This window comes from Phaenicophaeus curvirostris, chromosome Z (genome assembly GCF_032191515.1).
Source record: "Phaenicophaeus curvirostris isolate KB17595 chromosome Z, BPBGC_Pcur_1.0, whole genome shotgun sequence".
NCBI lineage: Eukaryota > Metazoa > Chordata > Aves > Cuculiformes > Cuculidae > Phaenicophaeus > Phaenicophaeus curvirostris.
In genome coordinates this window covers 30143742-30158378 of record NC_091431.1, presented here as the reverse complement: position 1 = coordinate 30158378, position 14637 = coordinate 30143742, and the positions used below count along the sequence as shown (strand labels likewise).

Genomic DNA, 14637 nt, shown 5'->3' with positions numbered 1-14637 from the left:
CCCCGGCGGCGGTTATGCAATCGCCGGTACACAGACCTACTGTACCGCGCGCCGCCCCGCGCCCCGCCCCGCGCGCTCCCATTCGCCGCCCCGCGGCGGCCGCCGGCGCGGATTGGAGCGGCGCGGCCGCCAGTCACGTCGCGGCGCGGCTGGCATGCGGGCTATGAGCCCCGCGCCGCGCAGCGCTGACCTACTAACACACATCCCTCCGCTCGGCCGCCGCGCGCTGCCGCCCGCCCGCTCTGCCGCCGCTGCCCGCCCGCCGCAGCGCAGCGCATCGCGGGCCGGGGAGGGGGGGGATCGGCGCCGCGCCGCGCGCTGCAGGTGAGGAGGCGCGCGGAGCGGGGCGCGGCCGCCGGGCCGGGGCGCTTCTTGCATAACGCGAGCGGCTCCGGCCCGTCCCCGGGCATCTCTCGCACGGCGGCGGCGGCTGCTCTCGTTCGCGGGGGTGGGGGGGGGTGGGGGCCGGGTCCCGATGTCCCGCGGGCGGCGCAGCGGGCGGGGTAGGACCGGGTGCCGCCGTCCGCCGGGGCCTCGCGGCGTGCCGGGGGGCCGGGTGTCCCCCTCCTCCGGGTCCCGATGCAGCCCCGGGTGGGGGCTGGGTCCCGCCGTTCCCCGGGGCGGGTGCGGGGGGACCGGGCTGTGTCCCGGGCGGCGACCGCGCCCCGGCCCTGCGGGGCGATGAGGGGCCGGTGGCTTTCGCCACCCTCTCTGTCGCTCTGTTCCAGGCGCTGCGGGACCGATCGCGTGATAGTTCCTGGAAATGTTGCTTTATGTAACCGCAGGATTTGCCAGCAGCCGGGCCGGGGAGAGGGAGCCGGTTCTGCCGTTCTATAATCTCGCTACAAAGAAACCCGGGACGGTCTCGCCCGGGGAAAAAAGCAAAAAAACCCCAAGCACCTCGCGGCCGTGGCCGTCACCGGTCTCGCCGCGTTTAACGGGGGATGCGGGGAGGCTCCCTCGCGTTTCGGCGGCCGCGGGCTGTTTCTGGTGTTTTCTCCGTAGCTGCACGCGTCCGAGGCCGCTTGGCCGGGATCTCGAGCCCGGCGCCCGCAGGGACGCTGCGATGAGGCTGTATTTTTAGGAAGCCGTGTCGCCTGGGCGCTGAGCCGCCTCTCCGCGCAGGGGCTTTCGTGACAAACAGAAAACCGACAGGAGAAAAAAAAAAAAAAAAAAAGGGAGGGTGGCGGTTGGTCGGCAGCGCCCCGCAAGCGGGTCGGTGCGGCGGGGGCGCTGGCGCCTCCCCGCAGCCCCTTTGTTCTGGGCTGGGGCGGCGGCGGGCGGGCCGGGCGCCATGCGGAGCCGCGCGGACAAAGGGCCCCGCGCAGCGCGCAGGTGGGCGCGGGGCGGCCCGGGGGCTCGGCGCTCACGCAGCGAGCGGCGGCGGCGCCATCGCCCCGCGCGGGGGTTCGCCGGGATGGCGACTCGGGCGCTGGTGTGCGGTTACAACGGGCCGCGGAGAGACTGAGCCGGCGGCGCTGTGCTAGCGAGCAGAGAAAACCTCCAGAACCCGCGTTGCGTTCCACTGTACCTGCCGTAGGTCGCCTCTTAAATGCGATATTTTTGATAACGTGCGTAAACTCGGCTCTGCTGCGCTGCTGGGGTCAAGCGCAGCTCTGCTCGTGAAGCTGTCTCGGAGTTACTGTTGTGTCAAAAGACAACCCGATTTCTTTTTTCCTTTTCTTTTCTTGTCCTTCTCTCTTGAGTGGTTGCACTCGGTTTCATTGTGTTTGCTCCGCTGTGTGTAACCCACTTGGAGTCGTCTATGCCCTCCTCTGTCCAGAGCCTCGGTTAAAATATTGCTATGCGTATCACTTCTATGGTCCTTATTCAATCAAAACGTTGACTTTGATGGGAAACTTGAATGAATAAGGATTCTAGTTTTGGCCTTAAGACCTGATTTTAAACTAACAAGTTCAAAGACTGGTGAGTAAAGATCCTTAATAGCATTGGCACTAACAGTTGTTGTTATAGAAATTCTCACGTCACAGATGTCTCTGACTGTTGGAAGTGCTAACGCTCGTTTGAATAGATCTGCCTCTACTTTCCATTTTTATTTACTTCATGTTTTTAACGCATCTTGTCCTCCAAAGGGCTCTTAACTAGCTTTTAAAACATGCAGCTTCTTCGGTTGACTTAAAAGCCTCAAGTTTCTACTGTGTGGGTTTTTTTGTTTGTTTGTTTTCTTAAAGGAACCGATCTGAAAGGTGTCAAAAGGCTTAAGAGTCTTCCCATGAGCAGTATGAACTTATGTGACCTCCTCACAGCTTATCTCATCCTAAGAAGGAACGGTATTTGCCATGCTTTGGCCAAAATTTGTAGAACATACATTTTTTTCTATTGCAATAAAGTCTAAATAGAATCTGTGATGGATCTCAGTACCACACTGCCTTTTTCAATCCTTTTATCTTGACATAAAAGTCATGAATAGAGTAAACCTTTAGCTCATTTTAAATTGACTTATTTTAACAAATAGTTATGCAAACTATCCTTATGCAATAGTTTTTTCCAGACAGCGATCTTGCTGCTGTTATAACATCACTATGATGCAATAATATGAACAATAAAATCCTCTGTTTGAGTCTTATTACACACTGTTAAGCAATGTATCTGACTCATCAGCTTAATTGACTCTTCTAGGTGACCTTGCCATGATCATTACAGCCAGTTATGAGATATAAATGTGCTTAGGATATGTAATAGAAATAAAATGTGAATAGATGGCCAACTCCTGCAGTCCTTTCTAAAAGAAAATGACAGTTGATTTCCATGTTACAGTATTTTACACTGTTTGAAAATAATTCAACCCCCCCCCCAGTGATTTTAAAAAAGGTATATCTGTCTACTACTGATGCTAAGCACGACTTTCAAAAACAAGATGGTGTAAGACAGGGTATACTTGGACTTGACTCAAAATGTGGTAGAAGCAATGCTCTGAAAACCTTGTTGTATTAAAAGGTAGATCTGAAATGAATTATTATTAGGACCTCCTTGGATAGCCTAGTCGTGTTTTGAATTGATCCATGTCCAAATTAGCATGCTATGAGGCTGAATCTGGTGCCCCATATTATACAAATGTATCTTATATCAGAAAGAATTCCTTATTTAAGATACGTTGGTTTTTTTTTTTTTGCTTTTTTTGACTTGCTCGTGGTATAATTTTCAGTCTGTCCTAAAGTATTTGAATAATTAACCAGTCTTTGATACAGAGGTGGCTGCACAGCAGTTAGCCGTATAGGTGCCAGTGCTTCAAGTACTCCTTTTGGAGTGGAATGCAACCTAATAAAGAAAATTGTGTGCTTGGCATGGGCAGTGGTCTTCCTACTTTCAAGTCGCAGAGTGAGAGCTCTGACGATTGCTGTTTCTCTGCTGTGTTCACAGTGAGTGGTAGATATCAACATTTTACCCGCAGTGTTTGTTTTACGTATGTGTACTCCAGTTGTTATATAACAAGATGCATGTTTAAAGCATCAGCTGGGATTAATTGACATAATTCTGCTGCCTTTAAATAGCGCTATATAAATTTAGGGTAGCTGAAGGTCTATTCCATGATTGGCATTTAAGAACACAGCTCAATAATAGAAAGCCATTTGTTGTCAGAATAATTAACATTTGCTTTTGTTTGTTTGAGGTTTTTTTTTTTAATGGTTCTTAACTAGGTGAAAGCTGAGATTGTTTTCCTAGAACACTATCAACCCGTTTTTCCTGCTGTCAAGTGGCTGTTGAAAGGCAGAGAGGTATACTGACCTAGCACTGTAACTTCAATAACCTTTGTTTCCTTTGGGGTTTTATAATAATACTGGAAAGGGATGCGATATTTAAAATTGCTTGGATTTATATACACATACACATATGGTTATATATTGCATATATATAATTACATTTTTACACAAGTTATATTTATATTTCCTTAGTTTCTTGGCTTTAAATTTTTTCATGGTGCTTTGCGTAACATTTTTAGATTTTGTGTCATTCCTCCTCGCCATAATCAGAGTAGTTAACAGCTTGTTTTGGAAGACTTGAACAGATCTGATAGAATCATCCTGTCTTCCAAAGGCTGTGGAGCAAGATATAGGTCAAATTTGCACCCATTAACTGTGACTGACTTTTTTGAGCAACAGCTACATTTAATATATGTTTCATGCTCTCCAAATAATAGTTTTATTTGCATAATTTGTGTAATTTACCTTTGGGAAGCAGGCTGTACTTTAATGAGTTAATTTGTAGTTATTAAGATAAACAGTAACTTAAATAATTTTCATAACAATTAATGCCTTTTGTAAAAATTACATATGACATCAGCTTTCTGGGTACAGCTTGGAGGTGGGTAACATGAAGGTGCAATGGTGTTAAAAGTTTCATGATCATCTTACTATTTTTTTAAATATTTGATTGAAAAGCGTTGTAATAAGTGGGTTTTGATGTCCCCAGTGGACTGTATTGTGTAGACATCTCCCTTTCTTTTCTTTCAAGATGATCAACATTATAGCAAAAATAGGTCATCTTGTACAAAGCTATCATCATCAGCGTTCCACTGACCTAATTACATGTTGATCCTGAAACTGTAAGCACTTAAGATGCCTATGAAGTTGTAGGAAAAGGGAACTGTGTACAGGATCAATAGTTCTGCATTGCTCCATGCTGTCGTAATGGATTCATGGTCTCTATGAGTGCAACTATATTATGGCAGTAATTTATGGTAACATTTATATTGTAAATGCTTTTCTTTTTTGTGACTGCGGATAACATGTCCATCACAGCATAAAATGCAGTCACCTAGGGTTTGTTTTTTTTTTCCCAGAAAGTTTTAACTTCATTTGCTCTATATTGTCTAGAACCTCTTAGCTGCCAATCTATCCTAAGGATGGTATCGCTTTTCCAGTGGAGCCAGCAATTAAAGCTTTTCTTCAACATGAACGTAATTTTACCAACAGTGCTAGATAACAAGGCAGAAAAAGTATGTTGAAGGATTTCAGTGGAGATTGGAATGGGGCCACATCCTCTGTTTGAGAGGATTCCTGAATTAAGTTAGACCTAGAAGAGGTACAGAAATTCATGGCAAGATTTTTGTCTGTGAAAAGTGGTAGAGCGGCTCCAAAGTATTTCAGTAGTGGTCAGACAGGCTGTGTATTCACCACCTAAGCTTAAACTCAGCCTTTTGTCCTGAGTGTGCAATGAGAATGGTATTTTTTTCTGTACCTCTTAAAAGTCTTGAGACAGATAGTAACTGTTCTTAAAACGCTTTGAAGATGAAGTGCAAACTATATTCTTCAGTTTTTCATGGTTTGGAATGCAAATGGGCCATTTTGGTATCTATGAGCAGGTTTTACACCAGCTCTTCTGGTATGTAGATAGATATTCAAAATAGATACATTTTGACAGAATCGCAGTGGTAATATAATTAATGAGACCTACTTGGACAAGAACAACTAAAAATGTACACAGACCCAAATCTGTACAAGCTTTTATTGCTTGTCTGCAGTTTGCCGTATAGTGGTGATAGAGGTAAAGGCATGGTTCTTCTTTAAATAAAAGGTTGTACCTGGCTATTTTCTTCCATTTTTGAAGGACCAAGAGAGAAATATTTTGGACACATGGCGATACAAAAATTGTGTTGGACCATCCAACTGTTAGAAGTGGGATTTCATTTAGTTTCATAGAATCGCTGTCAAAATGTTAGAGCAATATAATTAAGCAATTATTTATTTCATTCTAGGATATCTTTGAGAAATTATGTTTGGAGATAGCATGAATTATTTTGCTAAATACAAATAATATGCAGTTACTTTGTGGGGAAACACATATGTATACGAGGAGGCCTACAAGCATTCTCTAAAGCAGAAATTACTTCTGTAATTAAATTGCACAGAAGAGAGAAAGGAAAGATCGTGGCTTTGTCCTTACACCTTCTGAAACATTTCAGTTATTACAGTGTGAATACACAAATCCCCAGGTTCAGATCCTTAATGTACTATTTTGATGCAATTGGATCACTTAAGTATTTTTTTGAAGTCCACGGATAAATTAACTTTTCATGATTTGTGCATATGTATTTTCTTGCTTCAATAGCATGAGTTCTATACAACAGTGTCATTAATACTTGGATCTAGGATTGTATCCTGCTTCTGTTGAAGCCAATGGCAAAATTGCTGTGGGAGCAAGACTGGGTCTGTAATTAAGTTAATAGGGTCGAGTGTTATTACATTGTTGAATTGGCACTCAATGACATTAACATCAACCAACCAAAAAAAAAAATCTTTAACGGTGACTAATGTAAGGCAGTATTAAATGTTGGTTTTATAACACTTTATGAGGGAGTGATAAAGCAATTGAAAAATTAATCATAAGGGAAAATATTAGAATTTGAAATATAGTCAGAGGAATCATTACAGTTCATTAATTTATGTGTAAATACTGATGTTTTCCAGTGGTACTCTAAAATGCAAGTGAAGTAAAATGGCTGGTTTCATTGAAGGCATTTTGCCATTATCATCAGATGGAATTTAATTTGTTTACAGACTTAGCATTGAGCTGATCCACATGAAGAGTATTAATAAAAAAGAGCTTTGACTCCTGTTATTTAAGCACCAATTCTAGCTACCAAGATAAACGTGCTCAAGGAAGATATGGAAAGAGCTGAAGATTTATTGTTGTTTTTTTAGTCCACTGAAGTAATGCCATTAGAACTAACTCTATAAATAGAAAACCAGTAAGACTATGTCAGTGGGTTACACGTCTGTCTTGATGTCTTTACTGATGGACTCTGGCAGAGAGCAAAGTTGAATGAGAGCAAAAACACGGTCGTTTTGATAAACAATATTTGCAGTAGACTTGCATGCTACCTACGTTCTGTCTGTTTGTGCCAAGAACAATGTGTACAGGAGGGAGACTGGGCAAAACAGTAATCAGTTCTACAGTGAGCAGACTGTATACTGGAATGGCCTAAACTGTAGAAGTCCAGTGGAACAAGGCACGTGAACTCTGCAGGTTGTTAGGTTAAGTGTAGCTCAGTGCCAGCACTAGGCTGCAGGAGATGCACATTCAGTTGACTTTTTACTGATACATAGGTGGTCATACTAAAGTATGCCTTTGTGGTGTAAATTCATTTAATAAAAAAACCCCAAACCAACAGCTTTTTGCTAATTATTCTAATTGTTAGTATTTTTCTAGATCACAGTATTGGACAAACACCAAAGTGGAATCACTTTGAATTGGAGACCATACAGATAGACACAAAGCCATAGTTCTTAGTCCTGAAACAGTCTTGTTCAAGACTGAACATGTTGCTTCTAAATCATGTGGAAATGGGAGATTGGAATATAAGAAGGAAAAAAAAAGTTACGTAAAATCTGTGTAGGCGTAGTTTAATTTTTCTAAATTACACACAAGTCCTGTGTTTATAAGTACTTCCATGCTCTTGCAACTGTTTCAAGTAAGTGTAGATGTTCCAGGCTATATGGCAGATAAATACATAGCAAATAATGTCATATATCTATATTACTTTCATTTTTCTAAGAGAATAAATGCTTTTATTTGGATTTGAGTGTAGTTCTTTAGTACTGTAAATTCAGTAAGACCTCTGCATTGACAGTGGCCTGAAATGTCACAAAAGTTTGTTTGAACCCTTTTGACTTAAATGAGAGTTGGCTGAGATGCATACTAGGAAACAAGCAGTGATTTTGTAGGTATTCAGCACATGTTATACTGTTCCCTGCTGCGTGCTCTTGGTTATGCATTTCCTGAGAAATGCATAAGTTGTTAATAATACAAGTGAATATTGTTATATGTCAAGATAATTACAAATCAATAGCCATGCTTTCCCAGTGCTACCCAATAAGGAAATAAAAATGACAGTGTTTTTCTTCTTTTAATATAAAGTCATGTTACAGAGACTGAATATTCTACAAATGCCACAGACATTCAGGTGGCCTTATCTTTTTTTGGTTTTAAATTCTGTGGTTCAGCAGTGACTATTGTTTTCTTTTTAATACTGTGTTGCACTAGGTTTCAACCAACAAGTTCAAAGATTCACCTAGCAGTGAAATGGACAGAATGTCTATACATGCAGCTTCTTCAGCAAACCAGTTTTTACTGAATGTTTGGACAAAGTGATGTTGCTTTGTTGTGGAGCTCATTTTTGTTTTAAAAAAACGGATGCAGCTCCTATTTAACTTGACAGAAATATTCCTTTGACCCCAGTTTGAGTTTTGGATTAGGATCTAACTATATAATTGTTTGTATATTAGAGATATGCTTTTCCTTTACAAACATGGAAATCCGTGGTGCTTCTTTTGCACTAAAATCTGAAATGATGTCTTTGGTGTGGCTGGCTTCTAACTATTTGCCATTAAGGCTCTATTATCGAAGACAAATAATTACATGTCAGTAATTAACCATGGTTTTTAGGAAATTCTACTTGGCTGTTCTATTAAATGTGTTAATTTTTCATGACAGAAGAGTTGGCATGGTTTGATGGAACAGAACTCAGCTTGAAACCTGGGTCTTTATGACCCTGCTTAATTGTTATTACATCACTTGCTTCTCTTTGCCTTCTGGAAAAGAAAAGCAGGCAGAATACAATTAATTAAATCTTTTATAACTTTCCTAACTGATAATGTTAAAATTAGTTTAATTAGTCATTGCAAAAACATTCCCGATAAATAGTGACATTCATCTGAAGAGGTTGATTTTTATTTTTTTGTTATACAGGCAAGAATCATTGCTGATTCAATAGCCAGTTCTAAAAGAATCAGTTGGCATACGACATCTGTTTCACCAGGAACATGACTGACTGTGGAAAATGAGATATTGAGAAAGTGTATCTCAGATCAAGATCAAATGATCTTACGAAAATGAAGTATTTTTTGCATTAAGAGGGATCAAATAAAATAAAGGCCAATTTAAATCTTAAGTTCAATTTTAATGATTAAAATATCTAAATCTAAAGGTTAAGCTAGTATTCCTTTGTTAAAAGTTTGACTTTTAGATCTAGTCTAGTATGACTTTTTAGATCTACACTTCCACTTTAATGCAAAAACTTTTCTAAAGGTGCACCTGCTTCAGTGGTATTAAACTTTACTTTGATGTAGTAAGACTATTTTTCAAATGCAGATTATTAAGTAAATATTATTTCTGTAATGCAGTTTTCAATACTGATCTTAAAATTTTCTTTGTTAGAAACCAGGAAAATTATGTAATGCATTTTTTCTTGTCAATATTTTTTAATTAGTTAGGTATCTGTCCAAATTAAATGCATGCATTTACTAGTTTGAATTAATAGGATTGATCAAAAAGGCATTTTAAAATTATGTGTATGTATAAACGTTTGTATTTAGATATATGTGTAGGATACATAGTAACAATTAAATCTTTAAGCATTTTAACAGATAGTGGTGTTATTTTAAGACAATAGAAAGCACTCCAGCTTGTCTAAATCAGCTTATGTTACTTTTAATCCATGAAGGACCCAAATATACAGCATTTCAGAATGTTTTCAGAAGAGGTGCTTTAATGTGGGAGAACCAGATATTTTCCAGTGTTGCTCATCAATGTAGCTGGTGTCTTGTCATGTTAAGTGTTAGAGGTTTAGGCTGGTCAGTGATACCATGGAAAGTTCCGTGACAAAATTACTGGAGGATCAAAACTCAAATATTTTTTTTATTGATTTTGTTTTTCCTTTGGTTCATATTATACTTGTTTTAGAAGCAAATCTGCTACCTAGGTGTCATACATTTAAAATATCAGTTGTTTCAGTGTTGAGCTATCTTCATATTACAGCAGGTTTAATGAACCAAATGCTAGTCTAGGCTTTTTATCAAAAGCTACTTTTGCATGTTCTGAACCAGCAATTCCTAAACAGTAATCAAATTCTCTATTTATTCTAGGGTTTTAAGAAGATTCCTATTGCCTCTGCCAAGAAAATTGGTTCTAGACTCTTCTCTCTGAGAATATGAAAGAAAAAGAAGAATGTGCATCGAGTTAAAATTACTCTCTTTTTCAAGTTGTGGAGCAAGAAGTACTGGGGAAATAGCTTACTCTGTTGCTCATTGTAGTTCTACTACAAATTGTTTCTGATGCAGCTGAGAAAAATGCAGACCCTTAAAAAGGAACACGGACCTGTTGACACAAGTAGCAATGTGGACAAAATCATGGTACTTAAGTCTACTTTAGCAGAAGTGTCTGAAGAATTACCTACAAATGAAGATATGCAACTCACTGAAGCAAGTAGTGGAAAAAGCAAATCTTCAGCTTGCCGGAGAAAGCGAGAATTCATTCCAGATGAAAAGAAAGATGCTATGTATTGGGAGAAAAGGCGGAAAAATAATGAAGCTGCCAAAAGATCTCGTGAAAAACGACGACTGAATGACCTTGTCTTAGAGAACAAACTAATTGCACTGGGAGAGGAGAATGCCACTTTGAAGGCGGAGCTGCTTTCACTGAAGCTGAAGTTTGGTTTAATTAGTTCTGCAGCCTATGCCCAAGAGATACAGAAACTCAGTAGCTCAACAACTGTGTATTTCCAAGACTATCAGAGTTCTAAATCAAATATTAACTCGTTTGTAGATGAACATGAACCATCTATAGTTGGTAGCAGTTGTATTTCTGTCATTAAACATTCTCCTCAAAGCTCAATGTCTGATGTGTCTGAAATATCATCCATGGAGCATACTCAACCAAGTCGAATACAAAACAACTGCAGAAGTCCTGAAAATAAGTTCCAGATTATAAAACAGGAGCCCATGGAATTGGAGAGAGAGCCAAGAGATGACAGAGGTTCATATAAAGCATCCATATATCCGAACTACATGGGAGCTACCTTTAATGTGTACTCACATTCTCCTCCTCTCTTGCAAGTTAATAGATCCTCCAGTAATTCCCCCAGAACATCAGAAACTGATGAAGGTGTAGTTGGAAAGTCATCTGATGGAGAAGATGAACAACAGGTTCCTAAGGGTCCAATCCATTCCCCCGTTGAACATAAAAATGTTCATGCAACAGTTAAAGTTCCAGAAGTGAATTCTTCAGCTTTGCCTCACAAGCTTCGAATTAAAGCCAAAGCCATGCAAGTTAAAGTGGAAGCAGTCGATAGTGACTATGATGCAACACAGAAATTGTCATCACCCATTGACATGTCCTCAAAAAGACATTTTGAGCTGGAAAAACATGGTGCACAAAACTTGGTGCATTCTTCCCACACTCCTTTCTCAGTTCAAGTGACTAACATTCAAGACTGGTCACTTAAACCAGAACTCTGGCATCAGAAGGAACTCAATGTAAAAATTCAGAGTGGTTGCAAAACTGGAGTTGTTGACATGAAAGACAGTCTTTACAATGTCTCTGAGTCAGAGAACCTGTATTTGAAGCAGGGCATAGCAAACTTATCTGCGGAGGTTGCTTCACTTAAAAGACTTATAACTACACAACAAATCTCTGCATCAGACTCTGGTTAAGTTACTACTGAATAAAGGCTTATTGTTTTAAAGGATGTAATTTGCAGTAGATCAATATGTTTTGTATTATGCTGAATTTTCACTGGACTTGTGATGTCATTTCACTGTAATGTTCACATTATGTCTGATTGGTGTCTTTTTGTGCACAAATTACTATGAAGACTAGGTTGTGTTATGATCACTATGCCTTGTGTATAGTCAAGTAGCCTGTACAAAGGCTGTATATAGTGAACTTTATTTTCTTTTTGTTCTTCTACTATAAAGCGTGCAAGTTACCAGTTACAATAAAATATTGGTGACAAACACAGAAAATTTACTCCAGTTCAGTTGATTTTATGAACTTGTAAATAAGTTGTTAATTAAAACCTGACTTTTTCTTAACACTGTGCTCAACTTCACTTACATGTTCGATTTTTACAGCCTAACAACCAAATTACAATTTACAACCTGTAATCCTTCTGCCACCTTTTTCCTTAACACTTTTTTTAGAAGAGAATAGAAATAAAGTGACTATTTATAAATGAAACAGTACCAATTTATAGCCTTAGCCATCTTTAACTTATTTATTAGTAGAAGTTAACCAAAACCCACACAAATTCTAACTCAGTAACTCGTATATCAGCAACATTTTTTTTCTCCTTCTATTTCAGATAAGACAGTAATGAGTTTCCTGAATGGTTTATTGTGATGAACTATTTTTTTCAATGTTGTTAATCGGTGTTTTAGATTAAATTAATTAAGTTGGATTTGTGCATCTGCAAATTATTCAGAGCCTTGCTGCAGACAGAATTGGACACCACCATCCTTGCCAAGGGGTGTCTTGTGCATGCAAGGGGTGCAAACATGGAAATAAGTATACACAAAGGCTGCATAAAAGAATCTGCCCCTCTTGCATACCATGGTTCTTTCTACAGCAGACTGTGGGCCACCTGTAGATGAAGGATAAGTTTACTGGATCTGTAAACTCTCAGCTCAACTAGGCAAATATCTATGTAAGGGGTAGGCAATAGCAGTAGCAGTTAGAGGCGTTAGCTATTTTAGTTCCCAGTGTGGGGCATGCACATGATTGCATTATTAAGTCTTGCCACCAGTTTGGCCTTGGTTTCAATGGCTTAGTAAACTTAACTGGAATACCTTGACTCACTAAAGGGCATTGTGCTAGAACTTCTTCAATGTAAGAGGCTAGTGAAGAACTGCACAATCCAGATGCTACTAGCCCCTTACAATTTATGCAGAGAGTAAGTTGTTCACTTGATGATAGGACAGGACTGCAGTGCTCTTTGTGTTTGAGAAGAGCCATTAAACCATGTAGACCAGAATTACATCACATATCCTTGGTTTGGCTTACCAAAGTCTTTCATTTAAAAATTAAAAATAATTTATAAGTAGAGCATAGAGTTGGCAGAGGTTCTTTTCATGACACTTCCCCCTTCTTTTAATGTACTAACAAGTCAGACTAACAAATAAGCTTTTCCTAAAAAGGCTTTTTATTAATTGCCATACTGTATAATGGATGGAAACTTTCCATAGACTTAGGATACTAATTAAGAAAACAATATGTAGGTATTGTTTTTTAAATTCATACTTGACTTGAGTGAAAGGAACTTTGTCAATTTTTTGGGGATATGAAAAGGAGTCTTGAGTCACTCCTGACAGCTCTGAAGCTTGGTCCAGCAGTCAAGGCAATGGCAAAACTCCCTGATGTCAGCAAGGCCAGGATTTGATTGTGTACCTTTTTGGGAGCTGATGATTCACAGTCATGTTCTGGGAAGACCTTGGCACAGAAATCACTGGTACTTCCTGAGCTTTTTTGAGCCTTCTAACTGCTGTGCTGTATTTGTGGCATTCAGAGTTATTAAACTGTTATTCTTTTTTCATGCCTTAATAATACAATAGACCCCCTAGTTGGGCTCTGTATGTATTTGGTAATTAATATAGATGACATTTCAATGTTACTGAAAATAAGCTCAGGATTATTGCATGAAATGTAAAAAAATTGCATTGAATGATGGGGATATGAGACATGAGGCAGTGATTGCTACTGTCTCCTTGCTTGCTAAGTATCTTCTGTAAGCAACAATAAAATTCTTTAAATATTTTGCATATTATTTATCACATGTAATGTGTTCAAGGGGAGGACTTAAAACTCTCAGTGTTGCCATCTGTGTAAGCCTAGATCTATTGGGGTTTTTTTCCATTTCTTGTTACAGTTGTTTGTCATAATGGAAGAATGTTGTCCTCTTTCTAGCTCATTATATATTTTGTGTATCTGTTTTGTGCAATTAATACTTAACAGTAATGATGTAGTTAATTTGTTGAAGGATGTCATTGCAAGAAAGTTATAGCATGGAGCTTAGGAGCACAATCAGATGTTATTTATACTCCCTTTATACCTTAGTGTTATGCTTCATTTGAAGAAAGAAATAAATAATTTGTCTTTTGTTCAAAACTGGATCTAATTACAATATGATTTTCTATTATGTTTATCGTCCTCATTCAACACAGGGGTGTTAGCTGCAATTGATGACAAATCTTCCTGTGCTGGAGTTTTCTGCAGCTAACACTTGGACTCTCTCACAGAGGTTGTAAAGTCATAAAATGCACAAGCTTGCATGGTAGATATGAAGCCCCATTCTTGGCTCACCCTCTTCAGCCTTTAGCCTGCTTTCCTTCAGGACACAGTACCAGAAAGGATGGAGAGTCACACTGACTGGGGGAGGGAGAGAACACAGTGGGACTGTGCTCCCGTTCCAATTATATGACCAGAGGAACTGGGGACTTCGATAGCTGTGCCCTTCCAGCCTGCCTTCTGTGTACCATAGAAAACAAATTGGTCTCCATGTTTTCATCCTTGGCTGCTTTGCTAGTCCTTCCATTGGAGATTGTAAGGTTGGTTTGAGCACGAAATGGGCTTTACCTAAGTGGATTTAAACTAGCATCACATCCTCTGTGTTAGAAAAAGCCTTTTAAGCTCAGTGATTAACCGACAAAATAAAACATACTGAAAGTAGAATCTTTCTCATATGAAGGAACATGGATTACAGGAAATTAACTGAAAAATGACTGTGGAGTGTGCCTTCAAATGAGAATGTTAAGGAAGACTACATACAGAAACTGGGAACTACAGAGAACTATCAATGTAAATTGTCATTTTTTTCTTGAGAACTTACTAATTACCAAGCTGGGT

At 39.9% G+C, this 14637-nt stretch overlaps 1 protein-coding gene across 2 annotated transcripts; it reads left to right on the top strand.

Annotated features, from left to right (window-relative positions):
* Nucleotides 1-226: 226 nt before the first annotated feature.
* On the top strand, nt 227-13904 carry NFIL3 (nuclear factor, interleukin 3 regulated). Of its 2 annotated transcripts, none has more exons than XM_069881031.1 (2): nt 227-324; nt 9885-13904. In XM_069881031.1, exon 2 carries the CDS (start codon nt 10074-10076, stop codon nt 11448-11450), a length of 1377 nt encoding a protein of 458 aa, XP_069737132.1. In that variant the 5' UTR covers nt 227-324; nt 9885-10073; the 3' UTR covers nt 11451-13904. The 2 variants fall into 2 exon arrangements, with proteins under 2 accessions (XP_069737132.1, XP_069737134.1); XM_069881033.1 differs by lacking the exon at nt 227-324 and adding an exon at nt 1911-1926.
* The last annotated feature ends 733 nt before the right edge of the window (nt 13905-14637 follow it).